Source organism: Phlebotomus papatasi, chromosome 2 (genome assembly GCF_024763615.1).
Source record: "Phlebotomus papatasi isolate M1 chromosome 2, Ppap_2.1, whole genome shotgun sequence".
NCBI classification, from domain to species: Eukaryota; Metazoa; Arthropoda; class Insecta; order Diptera; family Psychodidae; genus Phlebotomus; species Phlebotomus papatasi.
The window spans coordinates 46,037,662-46,061,992 of record NC_077223.1 but is presented as its reverse complement, the minus strand read 5'-3'; the positions used below and the strand labels follow the sequence as shown (position 1 = coordinate 46,061,992).

Here is a 24,331-nt window from a genome sequence, read left to right as displayed (position 1 = left end):
TAAACAAAAATTAGCGTAAGTGCCCTTTATTAATAAAAATTTGTCAGAATTTGTCGTAACGTGTAAATTTCATTTTTGGGGAAGTTACGACAAATTTTCATATGTAGACTCCATTTCAATTCGAATTAAAACACTCAGAACAGCTTTTTTACGTTTTTCTTTATTTCGTCCACTCTCTTTGGCGTCCAACTCAAGTCTGTCTGTCCTTCGTTGTTCGTCCGTCTTCGTCTGTTATAAGCCATCTCGCGGCAATTATCCTAAGTATCGTCCGTCCCGTCTGACCACACATACAAAATTTTCAATAATCAGCATTTGCCGTAACTTTTCTTGCTTATTTGCGTGGCTTGCAATTTACAACAAAATTGTAATATTTCTCAATAAAACATTCATAAACTTTTCCAAACATCCAAAGACAGTGGGACTAATGCAACACTAAATGACTAAATCATTATAATTCAATATTTGTGAGGAAAAAAGTAAGAAAAAATCCCTGCCCATCTGTCATTAATTCAAAACAAAACAAGCGACGTGGCGCACAATTTTTCTTTATATAAAATTTATGAAATAAAAGCTTTTAGAGACAAGGATAAGAGTTTAAATTTTAAATGATTAATTTAGTCAAATAAAGGCGCTTATTATCTGTAGTTATTGAAATTGATATAATGCGTTTTTGAAAATTGTCGTAAACTTCCAAGATCTCCACTCCATACATAGGAAGTTGCGGCTTTATAAACGATGGAAGTCACGATAAAAAATTATTGTATTTTCTAACCTCAATATTTCAGTTTAAATCATTTCATAAAGATTTTTTCGAATTAACTTACAGTTTATTGGTGCCACTTTTATTATATTGACTCAAAAGTATTGCATTCGTGGCTCATTTTTAAAAAAAAAATATAGTGAACTGAAAATTTCGTCTCCTGAAAAGTTGTCAAAAGGAAGTTACGACAAATACTGATTTAACTGACGATTTATTATTTCAATAAGAAAATAATACCATTCTTCGTCGGATATTTCCAATGCTCATTCCAACGCACATTTTCTCAACCCTACAAAAAATCAAAAAAATATCCCAATTGTAGGGGAAGTGGGAAATTTTGCGTCATCACTTACTGTCATCATTGTATTTTGTTTTTCCATTTGGCTCGGAGTAGAAAATAGTTTTTCTTTGCATAAAACTGTACAATTTGTAGGATTAATTAGTTGTGAAAACCAATAAGTACAATGTCGATGAGACCAGACGATCATCGTCGCAAGTGGGACCGTGCGGAATACGAAAGACTCGCCCAGGAGAGGCTGCGAAGCAAGAAAACACCCAAAGGACACGAAGCAGACGATGATGATGATGAGACAAAAGGTATGAAGACTTTTTATTTTCCCACGTTTCTCTGGTATGATCTCCTTAAAGTGGATCTGGATGTATTTACAGAATCTGCCAAAAGGGAGTTACTCAAGAGGCGCGACTACAAAGTGGACTTGGAGGGAAAGCTGGGCAAGAGTGTCGTGATCAGCAAGAGTACACCTTCATCCCAATCCGGAGGTTACTATTGCAATGTGTGCGACTGTGTGGTCAAGGATTCCATCAATTTCTTGGATCACATCAATGGGAAAAAGCATCAGCGAAACCTTGGGATGTCCATGAAGGTTGAGAGGAGCTCCCTGGACCAGGTGAAGGAACGCTTTAAGGTGAACAAGAAGAAGATGGAGGAGAAACAAAAGGACTATGAGTTGGAAAGTCGTCTCCGAGAGGCCAAAGAGGAGGAAGAAAAACTCAAGGAGCACAAGCGAGAGCGCAGAAAAGAACGCAAACGGAAGGCTGAGGAAAGTGTCGATGATCTCGATGATGATCCTGCCACATCCGATATGGCTGCCATTATGGGCTTTGCTGGCTTTGGCGGCTCCAAAAAGAACCACTAAAAACAATAATAGATGTCAATTCCTGCCATTTACAAAAAAAAAAGAATTAAGAAAATTAAAACACCACCATTCTCAAGGTAAGAACAATCTCAAGACAAAAATATTGGGGGCACCCTTGGGGGCATTCGTGAGAAAGCCTCATTTCGCGTGACATTTTCCTGCGGAAGAGGATTTTAATTAAGTTGATTTTTATTCTAAAGAAAAGTAAAATTTACAAGGATACAAGTAATTCTGCAGGAAGTACAGAAGTTAAATTTTGTGCACCAATAAATCCTTTTTCTTTTTTTGTTTTTTTTTTTTCAATAAAGAAATTATACACCGCTTTCACATTTTTTGTTGAATTAATTTCATCTCCATTTTTTATCTTTTTGTTCCGTTCATCTTTATTTGAATTTAAAAAAATCAAAATTTAAAAAAAAAAAATGAATTTATTCAACATTGTTAACATTTCTGGGTCAAAATTACGTCAAATTGACCAAAAATTGAGAATTAATTGGTCTGGTTGTGACCAAAAATTTAACCAAGTACAAAAAACTATCTCGTACAATACACCATTCCTGTTTTATCCGAGACACATTTTCCTACAAAGAAATGAAGTTAGCATTACAATATTAAACAAGAACCAGCCATAATTTTGTGTAACTTGCATCAGTAGGCTTCGGTAAATTTTAATAAAAGTTTTTCCACGTTTTCCCGAAATTCGTATGAAGCATATGTTTCATAAGGTAAAGGCTCATAATTTTGTACAGTCTACTTATAAGCATCGATGTTCCAAGTTTGAAGTGCGATATTTTCGATACTAGGGTAAGTGTGCCAAATTTCGGCATAGTTGCATGCAAGCGACAAAGTCTCAAGTTTGAAATGTAATATTTTTAATATAAATTGAATATTTTTGTTACTCTTATATTAGGAGTGTTGCTTGGAACCTCGCAGACAGTTTATCATTTTTATTTTCTCTAAAAACTTTCTTAATACATTTTAAATTGAATAAAAATGTAGACATAGCATTGGTGGCCTATTTCGGCCACCTTCATTCTCATAGTTCCTTGCCCTTCCAGAATTCTTTCAATGTCTTTTTCAGATTATCTTGCTCGTCGAAGTGACATTTTTTGTTATTTTTTTGCATTGTACAATCTCAAGAGTATCCAAAAACTAAAAATTCATGGAAATTCGAGGAACAAAAAATATGGCCGAAATTGCAAGCTGGCCGGAATTTGGCACACTTACCCTAATTGACTTTTTTTTGTTACTCTCTTTTCAGAAGGGTTGTTTAGAAACTTAGCAAGCCATTTATCGTCTTATTTTTACTAAAATTAGTTTTAATACGTTTAAAAATGAATTGATATGTAGAGGTGAATTTGACTCTTATTTTGGACAACTCGGTTATTAATTTGGACAACTTGGCTGTAAATTTGGACAGCTAATCCGCCTCAACAGGATGCCCGTTGTGCTTCATTTCGTGAACCAATCTTACCAAGTCCTCTTCCTGTTCATGTAAGGGAAACGTAGAATGTCACAAGAAGCCCGGAAACTTTCCATATCATTCATTAAAGTGAGTTGACTTCGGTAGTCCAAGTTCGTACGTATTCGCTCATTCTCTGGCCTTTCCGGGAGCCTTTCAAGGCATTTCTCGCTACATCTCTTTCGTAGAGATGATACTCCTTTGTTTCTCCAGGCATTTATACAACCTAGTCATCACAAAAGCTAAAATTTCCCGAAATTTCGTGAGAAAAACACCTGTCAAAAATAAGGAGTATCTTACTGGTGAATGCTTAGAAAATGTCCCATTTTTCACACGAAAAATCTAATTCACAAGGCAAATCTCACTTCAGGTTAAATAAATCACCACTAACATGAATCAACACAATATTCAATGAATATTCAACAATATCACTCAAAAATAGTGAAGAAACATTGTTAGTACTTCACCAGAGCTAAATAAGACTGAAGTAAACGCGAAGTTCTGTCATATTTCTCGCAAGCAATTGCTCACACTGAATTTTCAACAAAGCAATTTTAACTCAAATCATATTCAAAATTTAACGTATTTAGTGTTAAAATCTTCCAAAAAGAACAAATATTTAGATAGAATTCAATATTCATCAAATATTGGATTAAAAATCCATAATTTTAATCTATTTATTTTTAGTGTCCAATTTTATGCTCAAAGTGTCCAAAATAAGAAACTGGACAAAATTATGAGCCTTTCCCCTACACTTTTACACAATTACACATTTTGTGTCAAATTACAAAACCTTTCTCTACGTGTTTATTAAAAAAAATCCCATGTAAGAATTGTATTAGTTGCAAATTTTTTTCAATGAATTCAATTATGTTAAACCGAAAATAAGAATATTTTTTGCCTCAGAAATTAACCTATTCTTTACATATTTTTTCTTTATTATATTTTTTTGTTTTGTAAAAATTATATTACTTACCGCATTCCTAGGAATTTCACGCGTAAAATATAAATGTTGAAAATGTATACTGCTTTCAGTATTTTTGTCTTGAGATAATTTAGTTTCAATGGTAAAATGATACAGGCTAAAATATTTGAAGAAAATGATACCGACCCATTTTCTGCCACAAATTTATCTCCCTCCTCCTACAAAGAATTAAAAAAAAAATGACAAAAAAAACACAAATGCCACGCTTGATAATCCTTTAAAAAAAAAGAAACATTTATTGAATGGAAAAAGAAATTGTGAAGAAAAGAAACGAATTATTTTTCCACACTATATATTTCATTCAGAATTGTCTGTCTCTCAATTGCATGAGATTGAATTTTCTTTTTGTGAGAATAAATTATACAGCAAATGCCTAAAAGAATTACGTAAAAAGAAGAAGAGAAAAAAAAAACAAAGTCATCAGGATATCCAAAGAAGCACGCTTCTGTCCTCAATAGATCTGTCTCTCTAATAGAGCCTGCACAAACATTTTTTTGTTCCTTCTGCCCAGGATACAAAGATTTTAAAATAAAAAAAACTGAAGATATTAGAAGGAACTAAAAATGGTATATTTTCATGAAATATATATATTGCCTCGTTTAACCAACTGGATTTTCGTGAGAATTCCTTCATAAAATAAAATGAAAAACATTTAAAAAAAATGAAAAATCTCTGCGTGTACTTTTGAGAGTGTATTAAGCTGTTTCCGTGAACTGTGAATTTTAATAATATTGCATACAAGATATAAATAATGGGCATTTTTATTTCTTTAATTTTATTCTAAACATCGCGTTACTCAGCTGCACAGTAGAACAGAATGATTAGGACACATGAAATACCTTTTTTTTTTAGGACAACACCCTGGCTATGGTTCAAGAGCAAGAGACTTTATAAGCCTCTATCATCTCAAAGATGATTCTACCTTCACCTTCTGCTTCAATTTTTTTTCTCGTATTTTGTCTTTCTTTGCCACAAAGTGTCTTTAAGTAAAGACAAAGTCAGTTTCATTCGGAATGTCCCAGGGCTGCTTGAAGAACTCAATGGGCAGGGGAATGCAGTGACTAGATTTGAAATCTGCAAAGTGATTCCGTACCAAATACTCTGCCATCACATTTCGCTGATCCTCCGTGAAATTGGCACCAATCTCAAGGGGATACTGTCGCCCAGAATCTGCCGTGTAGGTCATCAGGAGTGACAGGCAGAGACCATCATCAGTGTCTGAGGAGTATTTATGCCACACTCAATTTTCTTTTTCCTGCTAAAATCTCATAAATTGCACTACTCACTTGAGTCCGTCTGATCGAGTGACTGGGAAAGCATCTTCTTCACAAATTCCATTTGGGGCTCTTTGAAAATGTTGGGGAATCTGTATTTAAGCATCTTAAGCAGGAGAAAATTACCACGATTTGTTTCCAATTTCATATCCCTGTAAAGGAAAGAAAACTTAAAAAAATATCCGAAAGACGATATTTCTCCAAAATTCTACACTGAGAAAAAAAAGAGGGTGCGATTAACTTTTTTTCCTCATAACTTTAACACTTTTTAGGTGTAAAAATATATCAACATTTTTTAATGTAAGTTTTACACCCTTTTAAGTGTAAAATTAACATGAAAAAGGATAACTTTAACCCATAATACACCTAAAAAGCATAATATTTACGCCGATTTCGGATCAATAATGCAGGGTAAAATTAACATTTCCAGAATGTTATTTTAACTTTTTCGGATTTCTCTCAGTGTAGGATTAACTTTTAAATTATCCTCACCAATCCTGAGAATCTAATGCCCTAGAGAGGCTTAAGCTGAGTGACGGCTTAGTGGGAAACTAATGGGAATGTAGATTAATCTTTTTTTTATTATAATTACGTTAAGCTATGTCTCAATTGGAATGATGTTTCTCTTTTTAATCTGAAAGACCAAAGAGCCACCTCACACCTGAGGATCGCAAAAATCAGTCAACGGGCGCGTATGGCCGACGTCGTCGTGCGTCTATACAGTCAAATGTGCTAATTCGGGCGCTTCGCTATCTGGATCGTTTATGACTAATCCACTTAAAATAATATTTTTATTTTTATTTCCGCAATATAGTCACTACAGTAACATAATATAACTATTCAAGTTTGAGAAAAAGCAAAAATAATATTTTTATTCATTAAATAAGTGAATGTAATCGATTCATTTCAATCTTGTACCAGCTGGGTTCTTCACTAAAAATTTTCTTTCAGAGATATTTTCGCTAATGTCAACTAATTGAAAACATTTGTTGTTTTATCGTTGTGAAAAAAAGTATTTTAAATCCAAAGGTTTAATTAAAAGTGAATTAGCGGAAAGGCGACCCAGTTAGAGCATGCTGACTTATTTCAGTATTATCACTATTTTATAAATTTTCTTTAATATTTTTGCTATTTTTTTATATTATGTTTCTGAATGAAACAGTGAATAATTCCATGGATTTAGAAGGAGTAAAAAAGAATTTCATCAGTCCAAAAACAAACGTTTAAGTAGAATTCTTCGGAAAACGATCCAGTTACCCCACCTTACTATACAACCTCAATAATAATAATAATAATAATAATAATAAAAATGTATCTCGTCTTAAGCCGGGCCTCTACACATTGGGAGCAATTTTCGGCAAAAATTGCTTTTTTAATGGAAATTGCTCCCAATGTGTAGAGACTTTAAGTCTGTCCATCATATAAGACTGTTAGGACCAAGATTATCTTTTTTTGGCTGTATTAGATTGGGTCGATTGGGTAGTATTTTCATAAAAATAGTCAGTAAAAAGAAAAACTAGTGATATTCCTAGATAAGCTTATAGCCTAGACACACTTACGACTAAAGTCCAGAGACGACTAAGTTCGTTCATAGCCAAGTCAATTCCTGACACATTAAAAACGAGGCTTAACGTTTACTGGCATTCACAAAACATAACTTTCGTGAATTTTTATTCAAATATTTCTACTAAAATGCACTAATACTCCTCTGAAAATAAAACTATTTGTAAATTCATGTCACAGTACACGTGCAATAATTATTGTTAATTATAATTATTTGTGAGGTGGAAGCTAACTCGCGACTTAAGCCAATTTCCGCATTTCTCGTGAATAACTCTTGTTGTTATAGTGAATTGTCAAGTAAATTTACAAGTAGTTTCATTTTCAAAGGAGTACTAGTGCATTTCAATAGAAATATCTGCAGAAAACCCACGAAACTTATGTTTTGTGAGTGCCAGTAAACGTTAAGCCTCGTTTGTAATGTGTCAGGAACTGACTTGGCTATGAACGAGCTTAGTCCTCTCTGGACTTTAGTCGTAAGTGTGTCTAGGGTATTACTGTAGATGAGGTTCTTAACGTGAGCTAACTCAGATTGAATGCAAATTCGATTTGGAACTAAAGGATATTATACAGCAATTTGGAATTAAATTTCTGAAAAATTGCAAACTATTTATTTAAATCGAAATATCTAGGATGTAAATGAACTGGCAGAAAGATGATAGTGGAATATGGAGCAGAATCTCTATAATTTTGATCCAAAACTTGATCTTATCGGCTGCTCGGTAGCCGAGATTATTCATTTTATTTGTTTTGGGGTACGTTTTTTGACAATATCAAAGAATGATTGAATTAATCATTCTTTTAAACCTTTATTTTAATAACGTTATCGCGTAAAAGCGGGCATATCACCTGCGTACTTTCGCAGCATTATTGTGGGAAAAAAATCTTTTACACTAAAACGACAAAATCCGACAGATGGCATAATCTGAGCAAAAAATTATGTTTGAACGAAATATAGTTGAAAATATCCTCTCCTATTATGCGGAAGTAATCATCAAGATCGGTTAGGCACGTTTCGAGATAATTGAGTTTATATAACATGAAAATTGGTTTTAAGTGTGATTTCTTCATATTTCGACTCTGGTGGCCCTAGCGTTGGTCCTATGAAGTTCAAATGTTTTATAAAGTTATAGCACTTTGCAAGACCTTTAATTTACGCCGTCACTCATCAAATTCGGTCATATAGCACAGGACCCCTCATACCTAAATTTGACCCCTCGTATCTCCGGTTCTCTTGTAACCACAACGAACCCACGCCACTTTTTGGAAACTTTATAGCCTAGACTACAACTCTCTAAAATTTGATCAAAATGCCCAATGGCATTTTTGAGAAAAATGAGTTTAAATCATTATTAAGTTTATGTTTAAGTTTAATCTGTGGTGACTTTTGACCTGTGGAGACCGGTCAATTTTCGAAATTTGACCCCTTATAGTTCGGGTCAAAGGTTATCGATCGACTTAAGTTCTTTTTTGTTTGACAAATATAATATGTGAATATAACGTACTAAAAATTTCAGCTCGATGCACAATGGAATTTTTGAGTTATTTAACTTAGAAAATTGAAAATTTTTCTTTTTAATAATAGGGCCCCTGGCGGTAGTTTATTGAACTTGTAATGTTAGAATAGGAAGTGGCATTTCACGAGACCTTTCCAAAACGCCATCTTTTTTTAAATTCTGACAATTAAAACCGGAGTTATGGCCATTTTAAGATTTTTTTTGGACCCTTATAGCTCGCGTCAGGGGGGGTCAGAGGACCTTAAGTTTAGTACTGATCGAAAGCTCTAAGGTGCAGCTATGACATACTAAAATTTGAGCGCGATCGATGTCATAGGGGCGGAGATAAACAAAAAAAGGGGGTATTCAAAATGGCGGAAAGTGTGATGGGGTGTCAATGCACCAATTTACAATTTTCACCCGATATAGGGTCGAAGGATCACCTCTCCGACAGGGAACCCCTATTAACACTTTTGTCAAAATCTTGAAAGTTATTTAAAGTATCTAATAAAATGTAATGTAAATAATATGACGTTTCTTCCTTAGTCTACGTTTTCTGATAAGGATAGATGTTCCAAATTTCGTATTCCAAATGGTACAGAGTAGGGTGTCAATAAGTCCAGATCCGCTCTCTTAAAGTGTCAATAGGTGTTCCTTTCAGCCTGTACTTTTTACCGAAACCCGCAAGTCGATATCTGTCTTAGTTTAGAAGCTATTAAGCTTCAAAGAGCTGCCGGACGGATGAACAGAAACCGTTGTTAGCCATCCATATACATATTCGTGATCAGGAAGTGGCCAAACACCAAAGAAAAACGTATTCCTTTTAAGAAATGTGGTGCGCCCAAAAATACATATTAAAAAGATCATAAGATCTATTCTAATTATTAAAATTTTATCGTTAATGGGGTTAATGGTGCAAATGAAGGGTCTCGTACAATACTATAACTTCTGAGAACATCAAGAGTTCGTGTGATTATTCCTAGAGGTGCTAAAACTTAAAAAAAAATATATTGCAAAATTTTGGTAGCGAATATTCGGAAATCTCTATTTTCAATTTTAATAATTTTTCTTCTGTTGGTTAAAATATATTATTTTTTGTATTAAAACTGTTTATAAAATAGGGTGAAAGGAACACCTATTTTGACACTTTAAGAACTCGTATCAGGACTTATTCACAGCCTACTCTGTACCATTTGGAATATGAAATTCGAACACTTATCCATATAGAAAAACGCAGATTAATGTAAAAACGTTATATTAGATACATTAAATAAATTTTAATATTTTGACAAAATTGTCAATAGGGGTTCCGTCGAAAAGGTGTTCCTTCGAATCTACACAGATCAGCGATAAGCCCAAATAAGCTTACGGCAGTGGAGATTTTTTTTCGTATAACTTCACTGAGAAAAAAAGGGTGCGATTAACCTTTTTTTCCTCGTAATTTTAACACTTTTTAGGTGTAAAAATATATCAACATTTTTTATTGTTAATTTTACACCTTTTTAAGTGTAAAATTGACGTGAAAAAGGGTAACTTTAACCCATAATACACCTAAAAAGGGTAATATTTACACCGATTTCGGATCGATAATTCAGGATAAAACTAACAGTTCCGGAATATTATTTTAACTCTTTCGGATTTCTCTCAGTGTTGGAAATTGTGATTCGAATTTTGAATTCACATGGATGAGGAAAAAATATTCGTATTCTTAAAAAAAAAAGAATGTAACTTACTCAGCAATCACTTCATCTTCTGTCCTTCGGATGAGACGAACAGGACCTTGGTATTGCTCCAACAATTCTGCATTGTGGAGATTTACATAGTTACGAATGGCCATCCTCACGATGCTAGAGACACTTTCTGGCATCCTGGGAAGAGCCAGTGGCAGGATATCGTCAAAGGTGGCATCGAGAATCTTTAGGAGGAAATGCCAGAAAAATCAATCAAAACCATTTAAAAAAAAATGCCCAATTTAGAAACTTACAATGCCCTTGACATCGGGATACCGAACAGCCGTATAAATGCTGGAATAACCCCCAATACTCCAGCCAAAGAGTAGAATGTTATCAGGAGTGAATCCTAATTTGTGAATGGCAAATTTCATTACAGCATCTATGGCATTTTGGTCTTGATCAGGAAAAGGTTGGCCCTTTATTGTGGGAATATCAAGGATTAGTTGAAATTGTGAGAAGTAATTGTTGGGAATTGAAGGGGGACTTACAGTACTTCCACCGAAACCAGGATGATTCCATCCCAGAGTTGAGTACTTCAATTCAAGTGGAGTAGACATAATTCCAATCTCATAGAATCCTGCATTTCCTTCTGAACAGATAACAAGGGTTTTCCCATTGGTGGATTTCCCTCGATTGTCCACAAAGAATGTGTCAATCTCATTCTTATCCTTGGTCAATAATTTATAGCGATTCCCTCCATCTTCTCTCAGCTTTGTTCGACCCTGAATTAGCATGGGCTGAAAGTAGGTTTGCATGATCTTTATGGATCCTGGATAGATCATTTTGAGTCCGAATGTGTGAACAGCAATGTAGGCAATTACTTCCAAGGGCAATCGTGTGAAATTGCCTTTAAGATGAACGGGTTTCTGAACAGTTCGGGGCAATGGTGTGGCTCCTTCACACTCCTCCACTGACCAATCTACTGGCCATTCTTTGAAGTCAAAATCAAATTCCTGCAATTCCTTCCTGGCTGCCTCATTGCGACTGTTACCCTTCACTGTATTGAGGATCTTGGCAAATTTCACGTAAGGTGGTGACTGAGACCGACCAATTCCGCGAATACACAGGGAAACAGCCACAAGGATGCCCAAACCTGTGGATATTTTAGCCAGGGAGGAGATAGATTCCACCACAAAGTAGCCTCGTCGGTAGAGGAAGGTGATGATGAGAGGAGATGTATAGTAACTGATGTTCCACATCATGTAGAGCTAAATGGGAAGGATTCATTTGGCTCAATGTTTTCTCTTTACTTAATGTTTATTCGCTTTATTGCTTTCTCTTTGACTTTCTAAAAAAGAGCCTACTTCTTGGCTAAAGTAGCCAGACTGACATTGGTCTTTGACGCAAGAAAGACCTCTTGAAACTACCTAGACTTAATCAAGTAGTTTTTCTAGCCTAATCGAATAATTTCTTGCTCATTATACCCATTTAAATGTGCTACATCACGCCAATTATGTCATTGCTTCTCTGACTCTCTATTTATTTTAGCTACGCAGACAGTAAATTAACTTTCCCAAAAAGTTTCCGAATAAAACTTACCGTGGTGATAATCTGATCGCCCCATTTTTCTAATCCAGCTGGCTCATAACGCTGCTGCAAGGAAAAGAAAAACACAAAATCCATCATAAACAAATCCCTTTGTCAGTTCATTGAACGATCAAGCAAAGGAAAAAACCTCCAATTTTGTGTTACTCACTGTTGGTGTTCTGCTTTTGTACTCTTTGTAGAGCTTCGGCAGGAGGATGTAGTTGAAGAAAGTCATTTTAAATTGGTGCTTTTTGTCTTTTAAAAGTGCAAAAAATCTATAATTATTGTTGCATATTGCTTTGCAAGAGCCCCAAATAAAAAATTTCACTGACACTTGCGCAATGACGCGGGTTGCCATGTAGATCCCAGTAGCGAAAAGATGCCTTACATAAGTCTTACATGATATGTACATGTAAGCCTTACTAATCATTATCGCTTATGGAGGTTTAAGGTTTAACATGGTGTATAAACCACACTTTTGTCACCTACACAGTAAAAAATTGTGTGAGAAATAAAATTGTGTATGAGAAAAGTTGTGTATTGTCACAAGCCTTTTGGTTGTAAATTGTAAAATTACTATCGTATTTGTAGTACGATACTAACATAATGCTAGTAAAATTAAGTTTGTGTAATGAAATTTGTGTATGGGAAAATTAGTGTGAGAACTGTCAAAATTTCATTGTTTACTATTGCAATTTTTCTAAGATTTTAGTCATTTTTCTCATTTCTAACTGTCAAATTGTCTTCTAGAATCGTTCATTGAATTCTTAAAATATGCCTCAGTCGTAAAAAATGAGGAATAATTATGTAATAACAGAAAACAGGGGAAGCATCATGTAAATTAGAAAAATTGACGATGCAACTCTTGGCCATTTGCTTAAGAGAAGTAAGCAAGTTCGTGGCGCAGCCGGAAAACACGAGACCATCAACGCAAAGGTTATGGGTTCAACTCTCAGACCCTCTCTTCATCTTTTTTCTTTTTTTGTTCTTTTTTTCTTTTTTTCTTTGTTTGATACAGAGATTTTTCACAGATAATACACATAAACCGAACAAAATTGCTCTACAATCAAAATTATAGACAGGAAGCCATTTTATAAAATTGACAATACACAACTTTGCCAATACACAACATTGCCAATACACAAACTTCACAACCATAGCGCTCGTGCAAAAATTACCAACGATAGTGGTTGTAAATTTTTTTACTGTGTACGTAAGCCTTATGCCCTAGACACACTTACGACTAAAGTCCAGAGGCGACTAAGCTCGTTTATAGCCAAGTCAGTTCCTGACACACTGCGAACGAGGCATAGCATTTACTGGTACTCACAAAACATAACTTTGGTCAACTGTTTTGCAGATACTTCAGATCAGAGGTGTGCAAGAAACCGTTGAAACTGAATTAACGTCAAAATAAGTTTGTTATAGTAGCGTTTTGACCATTGACGTACATGTTTCATTTGACGTTAATTCGGTTTCAACGGTTTCTTGCACACCTCTGCTTCAGATACTTCTACTGAAAAGCACTACTACTTCTTTGTAAATGATACTACTTGCAAATTTACTTCACAATTCACGTGTAACAACAAGAATTATTCATTAGAACCGCGGAAATCGGCTTAAGTCGCGAGAGAGCTTCCACCTCACAAATAAATGTAATTAACAATAATTATTGGATGTGGACTGAGACATAAATTTACAAATAGTTTCATTTTAAGCAGAGTATATGTACATTGCAATAAGAATATTTGCATAAAAACCCACAAAAGCTATGTTTTGTGTATACCAGTGAATACTAAGTCTCATTTGTAGTATGTCAGGAACTGACTTGGCTATGAACGAGCTTAGTCGTTTCTAGACTTTAGTCGTAAGTGCGTCTAGGGGGTCTAGGCCATTAGGGTAAGGGCTCATAATCTTGGAAAGTCTGCTTATTAGCATCGATGTTCCAAGTTTGAAGTGCGATATTTTCAATACTAATTGACTTTTTTTGTTACTCCCTTTTCAGAAGGGTTCTTTAGAAACTTGGCAAGGGTTTATTGTGTTTGTTTTTACTAAAATTAATTTTAATACGTTTAAAAATGAATTGATATGCAGAGGTGAATTTGACTCGAATTTTGGACAACTTGGTTATTAATTTGGACAACTTGGCTGTAAATTTGGACAGCTAATCCGCCTCAACAGGATGTCCATTGTTCTTCATTTCATGAACCAATCTTACCAAGTCCTCTTCCTGTTCATATAAGGGAAACGTAGAATGTCACAAGAAGCCCGGAAACTTTCCATATCATTCATTAAAATGAGTTGACTTCGATACTCCAAGTACGTGCGGATTCGCTCATTCCCTGGCATTTCCGGGAGTCTTTCAAGGCTTTTCTCACAACATCTTGTTCGTGGAGATGATGCTCCTTTGTTTGTCCAGGCATTTGTCCAACCTAGTCATCACAAAAGCTAAAACTTCACGAAATTTCGTGAGAAAAACACCTGTCCAAAATAAGGAGTATCACCTCACTGGTAAATGTCTTAAAAAATTTCTCATTTTTCACACGAAAAATCTAATTCACAAGGCAAATCTCACTTCAGGTCAAATGTACAATTCACCATTAACGTGAATCAACACAATATTCAATGAATATTCAATAATATCACTCAAAAAAACCGAAGAAACATTGTTAATACTTCATCACAGCTAAGACTGAAGTAAACACGAAGTTCTGTCATATTTCTCGTAAGGTAAGCAATTGCTCACACTGAATTTCCAACAAAGCAATTTCAACTCAAATCATATTCAAAATTTAAGGTATTTAGTGTTAAAATCTTCCAAAAAGAACAAATATTTAGATAGAATTCATTATTCATCAAATATTAGAATAAAAATCCATCATTTTAATCAATTTATTTTTAGTGTCCAATTTTATTCTCAAGGTGTCCAAAATAAGAAACGGGACAAAGTTATGAGCCTTTACCCTACTAGTTTCGTACTAAGTATTATACTCAGTATATACTGAGTTTGTACATAGTACATAGCCGGCCGGGATGTAAGCTTTACTTTCGCTGCTGGGATGTTTTTAATCTCAGGTAAAATTTCCCTTGACATGGCAACACTAATTATGCTATAAAACACGCACCGATGATAAATTTCAAAGCATATTTGCAAAAAACACAGCTTTATCACTGATTTTTATCAAATCATTATAAATTATGGTGACTGATAGACACTCCTGGACACCTGCCGACTAGACAAGAGTTCGCTGACTCGCCGTGCACAGTACCTTTGATTATTCAGCGGAGGAAGTCGCGAGGGTAGAGATGGCGGGAAAAGAAATCCAAGGGTTCGGTGTTGAGCTCAAGAAATTGGAGTATACCTCTGTAAGTACACGGGGATTTGTTCAGATTTAACACGGGACTGATAAAATATATCTTCTTCTTGTAGTTTTTCAACTGGCTAGTTAGTTTTCAAGATCCAGTGAATCAGTATCGTGCCCATCCTTCATACTTTTACTGTCAAGCAGTTTTCCTCCTTGGAGCAGTTCTTATCACGCTCCATTGCATCCGCAGGGGCGGAAGATGGCCCTATCTCTTTCTTGCTGCCATTGGTCAGGGTTTCACAGTTGAATTAATCTCTTACTGGGTGCCTCATATAGATAATTTTTGGCAGGGAGAGACGTTTATGATGTTTTTTGGGCACAGACTCCCTCTCTACATCATCTTCCTGTGTAAGTTATTAATATTTTCGAGGAAATGCAAAGTGTCCTAAGAGATTTGGTCCCTTTAGATCCTGTTTTCTACTACCATTCATCCTGGGCAGTGTCCAAATTGAAACTGAGGTGTGGTCTGGTGGAACATTTAGCTGTGGGAATCCTAACAGTGCTCATTGATATTCCATACGATATCATTGGTGCAAAGTATGTTCACTGGACTTGGCATGATACTGATCCCAATATTGAACACAGACACTACTGGGTACCCTGGAATTCTTACTACTTCCATGCGACCTTTGCTGCGAGTTGGTCTTTGATTTTTCACTCGTCCAGGAAATGGTTCACCGGGAAGAATCTCCAAAAATGGGAAGCTGGTCCTGTCAAGGCTGAAGTTCTGTCAGTTATCTTGGCATCCCTCTTTGGAATGCCTGGTGGATGTCTAGTTTTCGTCATCCTCTACCATCCCTTCCACGATGTCTTCAATGTTCACTCCGAAGTGACTTCGGTAACGCTCTTGGTGACCTTCATGATTATCATCTGGAAATTCGACAGGAATTCCCTCCGAACGGGTCTAGTGGAAAAAATGCGACTCCTCGATTGGGCTCTGATAGTTCATCTTGTTCTGCACTACCTCACATTTCTCTTGACAGCAGTTGTTTTCGACCCAGAAAAACTTATCAGCATTGGACTCCATGAACCAGTTGGAGACTGTAATAAATTTGTCCCCGTCCATGGACTCTTCAAGACACTGCAGAAGAGGGAGTTTCTCTGTGTGACGGATTACGATGAGAAGTATTACGATTTCCATTGCCTACCTGGGAAGAAACTTCCTGATGAGGGGAGTGTATGGTACACAATTTGTGGTACTCCATTCGAGTAAGTACAATTCCTATTTTTTTTTTATTCACAAGGAACAGTAAAAGACATTCTTCTTCATTTTATTGAGTAAGAATCCATCACATTTTATTTTCATAAAAAAAAAAACGGTGAAATGGGTACACAATATCAATTGAAAAAGTCAACTTACCTATCTGTGATAATTTTATCAGATTACCTAATCTCATTTATAATTCAAAACTGCTCCAGGAATCGAGTGGAGTACATCTTGATACTCTCGCTGATAACATTCGTCGCATTTATCGTCTTTTCTTCAATTCACTTCGATGGAAAGCCAAAAGTCACCTCAGCAGATGTCCCCAAGAAATTATCCCGCGATCCAAAGAAGAAATCCAAAATCCAATAAATTTGTACAATAAAAATTTTACTGGGTGTTGAATAAAAAGATGTACACAGCAACAGCAATCACAATTGCCATTACCGCTGATCCAGCAATTAGCTTCCAGTTTGTTCCCTTCTCATCCACAATCTCACGTCTTTTGCGCTCTTTTGGCTTCTTCTTGCCGAATTTCCGCTCAAACTCCTCCAATTCTTGACGATTGCGTTCTGCCTCCTCTTCACGCTGCTTGGCCATCTTCTCCTCCAGCTCCTTCGCCTTTTGTGCCATCTTTGCACTGCACTGCTCATCGCAAGCCAGAACAAATGTTCCACTTCTCAATTTCTCACATGTAACTTCAATCTTCTTCGTCTTGCACTTGCAGGTAGTCTTGACTTTCTTCTTGCAAGATTCAGGATCAGGGCACTGGCCAGAATGACAAGTGGATGTGCATCTGTGACCACAAGGATACTGAAAAGGCAATGTTGAGCTCTTAATTAACCGAGAAACCCAAAAAGAAGTTTCGCAAAATCAGAAAAAGCAAAAAAATCCAATAACTTTCTCAAAACTCCTCCTAAAAATATGTATATAGGGGAAGTGTGCCAAATTTCGGCCACTTTGAGTGTAATTTCGGCCATGCAAATAAATTAATTAAAATTATGTATGTAATCTTCGAATATTCAATGAATTCATTTTGCTTTTAAATATTTATTCATTTAGGGTAAGTGTGCCCAATTCCGGCCAGCTTGCAATTTCGGCCAGCTTTTTTGTTCCTCGAATTTCTATGATTTTTTAGATTTTACGTACTCTAGAGATTATACAATGCAAAAGAATAACAAAAAATGTAGATTCGACAAACGAGATGACGTGAAAAATATATTGGAAGAATTCTCGAAGGGCAAGGAACTATGAGAATGAAGGTGGCCAAAATAGGGCACCAAAGCTATGTCTACATTTTTATTCATTTTAAAATGTATAAAGAATGATTTTATAGTACATATAGATGGTAAACTCTTTACAAGGCTACAAGCAACACTCTTTCAGAAGAAAGAATAAAAAAATCAATTTGAATTTAAAATATTACATTTCAAACTTAAGATCTTGACTCTTGCATGCAACTATGCCGAAATTTGGCACACTTACCCTAGGTGTGATTCCTTCTAATCACACCTATTCTAATCCTCGGATTTTCTCAAAGTGCTCCGATCGAGCTGAAATTCACAGGGTACACTAAGTCCCGGCATTATGCACTTCGGGATTATGCACCTGACGGAATTATGCACATACAATTTTGCAAGTTTGCCTACCATTGGGAGTCAATTTCTGAAATCATTTTTAAAATACGCCTGAATGTATACTATGTTACGACCCGGGAAATTTGAAAACACTGTTCTTCTTTTTCAGAATAAAACTTTAATTTCTTTTATTAAGGTGAAAATTTTAAATATTCTAACAATTTACACTGTGAGAGAAATATAGTGTGAAACTAAAAGTAATTATATTAAATTTAGACATGATTTTTGAAATATTTATATTCAAAAAATCAGAGTCATTGGGGGAAAGTGCTCTTCCTTCGAACGTTCATGCCTTCGAATAATGTGAATTTCTTTTGTTTTTCGTAAGAGATTTACAATAAATTATCATGGAATTAACTTAACTTATCATCAATTGATGGTAAGCTAACTAATATTTGATAAAAATGTGTAAGTCTCTTAAGAAAACTAAAAAAAAATTCGTATTATTCGAATGCATGAACGTTCGAAGGGAGAGTACTTTTCCCCTATGTGTAAAAAATCAGACATTTTTTCTCTCCGTATATTGAAGAACTCTCTCCAATTCATTCCCATTTTTTCTGACAAGGGTTTCTGGTTTCGCGATGCGATTTTTGGGTTCCTCGGGGTTCGCGATGCGATTTTTTTGGTTTCTCGGGTTTCGCGATGTAATTTTTGGGTTTCTCGGGTTTCGCGATGCAATTTTTGGGTTTCTCGGGTTTAGCGATGCAATTTCTAGTTTTCTCGGTCGTTTCGGTCAACCCAAGAAACCCAAAAATTTTTCACAGTATCCAAGAAAAGACAAAATATAAAAATCAGTAATTTTTGCGAATTCCAAAAAAAAATCAAATCTTATATTTATCTTATATCTTTGTCAAATCTTGTATTTGAGAATGAACGGAAATAGATATCGACTTACGGTTTTCAGCTAATTTTCCGTTTTTTGTTTTAAAAAATAGGGTACAATGGGGTAAATTTGGAATCGGAAATATTATGGAATTTTGAGATTTTCTCGCTGTTTCAGATTGGCAAAGAAAGAAAGATGATCATAAAGAAGTAACAGGTCCTATAACTCAAAACGGATCTCGGTTAAGGGCAGAATCACATTGACAGTAAAATGCTCACCGTATTTCGTTAATTTACGCATTTTCATTGCAATTTTTACGAAAATTATCAATTACCGTATTATCTTATCTCATACTTGGTGGCACTAGGTGAAAATAATATAAGAAAATTGAAGAAATAAAACGAAAATGCGATAAACGGCAAGCAAAAAAAAACTGTAAGAGAAATTAACCGTAGTTTTTTCGCTCACCGTTTATAGAATTTTCATATTTATTCCTCCAATTTTCTTATATTATATTATTTTCACCTAGTGTCTTTGAGTATGAGATAAGGTAATACGGTAATCGATAATTTTCGTAAAAATTGCAATGAAAATGCGTAAATTAACGAAATACGGTGAGCATTTTACTGTCAATGTGATTCTACCCTTAACCGAGATCCGTTTTTGAAGGGCCTGTTACTTCTTTATGATCATCTTTCTTTCTTTGCCAATCTGAAACAGCGAGAAAATCTCAAAATTCCATAATATTTCCGATTCCATATTTACCACATTGTACCCTATTTTTTAAAACAAAAAACGGAAAGCTGAATACCGTAAATCGATATCTATTTCCGTTCAGCCTCAAATATAAGATTTGACGAAGTCGGATTTCACATCGGACCAGAAGTTTGAAATAGTTAAGGGATCTAACTAAAGTAAAAAAAAAATCTCTAAAATGTGAGTCAGGTACTTACATTCTTGATACAGCGATTGCCACAACTCAACTGAGTCTCCTTGGCATTGGGATCGTCCGAAGCGAAGAATTCTCCACATCTGTATATCACTTGAGTGAGTCCACAGTGGCAAGCTGTTTTGGTTGCCACTGTGCAAGGATCACAGGGATCGGAGTGGCAGGGTTTCTTGCACGGATGAGAACATCCCTGTGGTCTCTTCCTCTTGCATCCCTCACGACATTCATCACATGCCTCCTGCTGCAGCCACAACTGCAAATCCTTGACAGGGTGACACTCCTTCTCGCACTTATGATTTCCACATTTCAATTCCCGCCCACAAGAACGGCCACAGCTCCGTGGAATGGCATCGTGGCAGGGCCAGGGAATGGTCTCGTGACCACCAAGACAGGACACTGGGACACGAATTTCGCATTTGGGATGGGGCAGTCGTGTGATTTCTGTCACTTCCGGTTGGACATCCCATGGACCAGCTGGACGCCAGTTCTTGTCCACGTACCGCACCAGAACAGCATCATGACACTTGGCTTCGCATGGATGAGCACATTTGGTGGTGTCATTGAAGAGGCCGCATTTTTTCGTGCACGTCGGACAGTCATCCTGATGGCAATTATGGGGATTGTCGTGGTGACACTTGGAGGGTCGTCGACAAGGCAAATGACACTTTGGTGGACGAGTTTTGCGTTCACGTCCACATGGGACTTCAATGACGGTCTTTGAGCAGCGACACTTAACCTTGGCTTTGAGATTGCACGGGTAGCAGTGGCCAGTGTGACAATTACTCTTGCACTTGTGTCGCCCACAGGGCAGAGTTTTGCCGCAAATCTTGTCACACGGAGGACAATTCCCGTCGCAGCATTTGCGATTGCATACGTGCTTCGTGCAATCCTTTTGTTGCTTGCACTTGGTCTCACACGTGAAACTTTTATGGCAGGGCAATTGTTTACTGTGCAGTCCACAGCGACAGCGTTTTTCTATAATCTCCGGGCATGCACCGCATTCTCCTCTGTGACACCTGTCCAGACACAAATGATCCCCACAGGGAAGTTGCTTGAGACAGGAATCACCACAAGTGTCAATTTGCTCAGAACAAGGAGCAACGGAAGTCTGTTTGCCACATGGACAAGACCGTGGTAGACCCTGTGGACAATCTCCACATTCTCCCGGAGGATGACAGCGTTTCTCACACCGATGACGGCCACAGGAATACTCCTTGCCGCACACTGTGGCACATTGCCAAACACTCTCTGAACAATTCCTCTCTTCCTGTTTCTGACCACACTGGCATCGATGGACACTTCGTCGAGAGCAGGGCTTACAGGAATCCGGCGAATGACAAATCTGATTGCATTTGTGAACGCCACAAGAGAGGATCTTCTGGCATTTATCCTGACACCGCCAACTTTTTGTGGAACACCGAATTGTTCGCTTAGCCGACTTCCCACATTCACAACTCTGGGAAATTGTCTGAGGACAAGGTGGACAGGGTCCTGGATGACACAATAGCAGACACTTGTGACCACAAACTGGTTCCAATGGACGCTGACACAATTCCCCGCACGAATGTGGTATCAACCACGGATGAACTTGTGGATTATCTTCCTTCCCACAAAAACACAAATATCTCCTGGGAACCTCTTCCGGACCGTACGAGTGCCTACACTGTGGACAATCCCACGTAATGGGAGTAATTTTCCTAGGAACAAACTCACCGCGATTTGTATAGAATCCCGGAGAAGATGCCTCATCGGCCTGACGTAGACGTTTCTGGCCAATATTGTCATTTGCCCAGCGTTGAATACATGCCAAGTGGAAGAAGCAGTAACATGTCACACAAGACCATATAGAATCGACCCTTTTAATGCCTCCAATGCAGATGAGACATGTTGCAGCTCCCGATTGAAAAGCATTCTCCAAAAATTGATGGGTTCTCCTCAGATCACCACTGTCGCCGCTGTATCCCTTGAGGACAGACTCAAAAATCTCCGTTGTAGATACATCTTCCTCATCTGAGCTAGATTCATAAGTTTCAGCCAGTTTTTTGGCTGCTTCCAGGTGTTTCTGTTGAACCTCAGCGAATTTTGTCTGCCCTCCAGGGCCATTTTTCTTATTTCCACCCGGAAAACTTTCCACTCCATGTTGTGCTGTTTTTACCACACCCCAGGCATTTTTTACACCTGACGTCTTCTTGGACATCTTCCTGGACACTCTATAACTACACTACACTACACAATTCAATGGACTTTCACGGAAAATTACTGTGAGTTCTGCAACGTGGATTTTCTGTAGCAAATTTTTTTATCAGACACCTGACCTCACCCATAAACGAATTTGTCCAACCCGGCTGGCTATTCGTACTGACTTCACAGATCGTACCGAGTATATACAGTGTATTTATGTGAAGAAAATACTAATTTCCGCACTTACTATATACTAGATATACTATTTACATACTTGAAAGATATACAAATTTAAATGTATACTGAAGTTATACGTTGTATCTAGGGGAAAGGCTCATAACTTTGTCCAGTTTCTTATTTTGGACACCTTGAGGATAAAATTGGACACTAAAAATAAATTGATTAAAATGATGGATTTTTATTCTAATATTTGATGAATAATGAATTCTATCTAAATCATCTAAATATTTGTTCTTTTTGGAAGATTTTAACAGTAAATACATTAAATTTTGAATATGATTTGAGTTGAAATTTGCTTTGTTGAAAATTCAGTGTGAGCAATTGCTTACCTTACGAGAAATATGACAAAACTTCGTGTTTACCTCAGTCTTAGCTGTGATGAAGTATTAACAATGTTTCTTCGGTTTTTTTGAGTGATATTATTGAATATTCATTGAATTATTGTATATTTGACCTGAAGTGAGATTTGCCTTGTGAATTAGATTATTCGTGTGAAAAATGGGAAAGTTTTTAAGACATTTACCAGTGAGGTGATACTCCTTATTTTGGACAGGTGTTTTTCTCACGAAATTTCGTGAAGTTTTAGCTTTTGTGATGACTAGGTTGGACAAGTGCCTGGGGAAACAAAGGAGCATCATCTCTACGTACAAAATGTAGTGAGAAATGCCTTTAAAGGCTCCCGGAAAGGCCAGGGAATGAGCGAATCCGCACGTACTTGGAGTACCGAAGTCAACTCATTTTAATTAATGATATGGAAAGTTTCCGGGCTTCTTGTGACATTCTACGTTTCCCTTACATGAACAGGAAGAGGACTTGGTAAGATTGGTTCATGAAATGAAGAACAATGGGCATCCTGTTGAGGCGGATTAGCTGTCCAAATTTACAGCCAAGTTGTAAAAAATAATAACCAAGTTGTCCAAAATAAGAGTCAAATTCACCTCTACATATCAATTCATTTTTAAACGTATTAAAACTAATTTTAGTAAAATTAAGACGATAAATAGCTTGCCAAGTTTCTAAACAATCCTTATGAAAAGAGAGTAACAAAAAAAGTCAATTAGTATTGAAAATATCGCACTTCAAACTTGTAACATCGATGCTTATAAGCAGACTGGACCAAATTATGAGCCTTTACCCTATATATTATGTATTTACTTGAAAGACATACAAATTTAAATGTATACTGAAGTCATACATTGTATCTATACGCAAAAAATACTATGTTGAAGAAATACCCGGTATATATCGAGTATAAACTTTGTATTTCTGGTTTAACTCTTTCGCATCATTAGGGTCATATATGACCCGGGGAAAAAACTTTTTTTTTGACTATTTACATTAATTGAAATCTATCGGTTTGTGCACGACATCATAATAGAAGGATGTAAGATTCTTGGCTAATTTTCTCAAGACTCCAAATATTCAGGAAAAGAAAATATTTGAGATCAAAAATCACTAATTTCGAACTTTGTGAAATGACTTTTCTTTTTCAAAATTTTTTATATTCATTTATATTTTTCAGCAAAAAGTTCTTTAGAAACACAAAATAAAATATCCAAAGATTGTATATTGCATATTTTGATATAATAAACTACTCTCAATTTTCCAGAAAAGCGTGTAGAATTTTCCGGGTCATATATGACCCTATTGTCCCCAATGGTAACAGTGTTTTCGTCCCAAACCTGCAGCGAAATGTAGTTGGGACATTGTTTTTCTTTGTGAAATTCAGGTGGGACATCTTGCTCCTGGACATTTCATCTTATATCTGATGAATTATAACATATTTTGCAATATTTTAGAGTATTCTGCAAGCATCTCATATTGTGTAATTGTATTGTGTGTGAGTAAATATGTGGATAAGTTTATTTTTGCCAAATACCACTCAAAATATTGTGACAGAGACTGTTCAAGGGATTACCAGGAAGATTCCTTGAACACCAGGAGTACAGTGTTCATCAAGACAATCCAGTTTGCCATG

General features: G+C 36.2%; 4 protein-coding genes across 6 annotated transcripts; 2 read left to right on the top strand and 2 right to left on the bottom strand.

Moving 5' to 3' along the window:
• The first annotated feature begins 1,093 nt into the window (after window positions 1-1,093).
• LOC129801298 (zinc finger matrin-type protein 2) lies at window positions 1,094-1,964 on the top strand. 2 transcript variants are annotated; one of them, XM_055846191.1, is made up of 2 exons: window positions 1,094-1,357; window positions 1,409-1,964. In XM_055846191.1, exons 1-2 carry the CDS (start codon window positions 1,225-1,227, stop codon window positions 1,915-1,917), a joined length of 642 nt encoding a protein of 213 aa, XP_055702166.1. In that variant the 5' UTR covers window positions 1,094-1,224; the 3' UTR covers window positions 1,918-1,964. The 2 variants fall into 2 exon arrangements, with proteins under 2 accessions (XP_055702166.1, XP_055702167.1); XM_055846192.1 differs by having other exon boundaries at window positions 1,096-1,357; window positions 1,430-1,964.
• LOC129801297 (uncharacterized) lies at window positions 1,929-16,954 on the top strand. The gene is made up of 5 exons (XM_055846189.1): window positions 1,929-1,994; window positions 15,167-15,320; window positions 15,385-15,667; window positions 15,727-16,528; window positions 16,739-16,954. Exons 2-5 carry the CDS (start codon window positions 15,261-15,263, stop codon window positions 16,893-16,895), a joined length of 1,302 nt encoding a protein of 433 aa, XP_055702164.1. The 5' UTR covers window positions 1,929-1,994; window positions 15,167-15,260; the 3' UTR covers window positions 16,896-16,954.
• On the bottom strand, window positions 4,640-12,329 carry LOC129801296 (phosphatidylserine lipase ABHD16A). Of its 2 annotated transcripts, none has more exons than XM_055846187.1 (7): window positions 12,124-12,329; window positions 11,967-12,020; window positions 10,916-11,635; window positions 10,679-10,843; window positions 10,428-10,609; window positions 5,651-5,790; window positions 4,640-5,582 (listed from the first exon to the last, which is right to left on the bottom strand). In XM_055846187.1, exons 1-7 carry the CDS (start codon window positions 12,310-12,312, stop codon window positions 5,347-5,349), a joined length of 1,686 nt encoding a protein of 561 aa, XP_055702162.1. In that variant the 5' UTR covers window positions 12,313-12,329; the 3' UTR covers window positions 4,640-5,346. The 2 variants fall into 2 exon arrangements, with proteins under 2 accessions (XP_055702162.1, XP_055702163.1); XM_055846188.1 differs by having other exon boundaries at window positions 11,967-12,017; window positions 12,124-12,308.
• On the bottom strand, window positions 16,585-22,292 carry LOC129801295 (NF-X1-type zinc finger protein NFXL1). The gene is made up of 2 exons (XM_055846186.1): window positions 19,937-22,292; window positions 16,585-17,336 (listed from the first exon to the last, which is right to left on the bottom strand). Exons 1-2 carry the CDS (start codon window positions 22,127-22,129, stop codon window positions 16,914-16,916), a joined length of 2,616 nt encoding a protein of 871 aa, XP_055702161.1. The 5' UTR covers window positions 22,130-22,292; the 3' UTR covers window positions 16,585-16,913.
• Between the last annotated feature and the right edge of the window lie 2,039 nt (window positions 22,293-24,331).

Excerpts from the sequence above, each read along its gene's own strand:
- LOC129801296 (XM_055846187.1), bottom strand. The coding sequence starts at position 12,312 with ATGGCAACCCGCGTCATTGCGCAAGTGTCAGTGAAATTTTTTATTTGG. Across the intron at positions 10,844-10,915 it reads CTGGTTTCGGTGGAAGTACT|GGCCAACCTTTTCCTGATCA; the intron begins GTAAGTCCCCCT and ends CCCACAATAAAG. Across the intron at positions 10,610-10,678 it reads ATCCCGATGTCAAGGGCATT|ATTCTCGATGCCACCTTTGA; the intron begins GTAAGTTTCTAA and ends TTCCTCCTAAAG.
- LOC129801297 (XM_055846189.1), top strand. The coding sequence starts at position 15,261 with ATGGCGGGAAAAGAAATCCAAGGGTTCGGTGTTGAGCTCAAGAAATTG. Across the intron at positions 15,321-15,384 it reads AGAAATTGGAGTATACCTCT|TTTTTCAACTGGCTAGTTAG; the intron begins GTAAGTACACGG and ends TTCTTCTTGTAG. Across the intron at positions 15,668-15,726 it reads TCTCTACATCATCTTCCTGT|ATCCTGTTTTCTACTACCAT; the intron begins GTAAGTTATTAA and ends TGGTCCCTTTAG.
- LOC129801298 (XM_055846191.1), top strand. The coding sequence starts at position 1,225 with ATGTCGATGAGACCAGACGATCATCGTCGCAAGTGGGACCGTGCGGAA. Across the intron at positions 1,358-1,408 it reads TGATGATGATGAGACAAAAG|TGGATCTGGATGTATTTACA; the intron begins GTATGAAGACTT and ends ATCTCCTTAAAG.
- LOC129801295 (XM_055846186.1), bottom strand. The coding sequence starts at position 22,129 with ATGTCCAAGAAGACGTCAGGTGTAAAAAATGCCTGGGGTGTGGTAAAA. Across the intron at positions 17,337-19,936 it reads GCAATCGCTGTATCAAGAAT|TATCCTTGTGGTCACAGATG; the intron begins GTAAGTACCTGA and ends TTGCCTTTTCAG.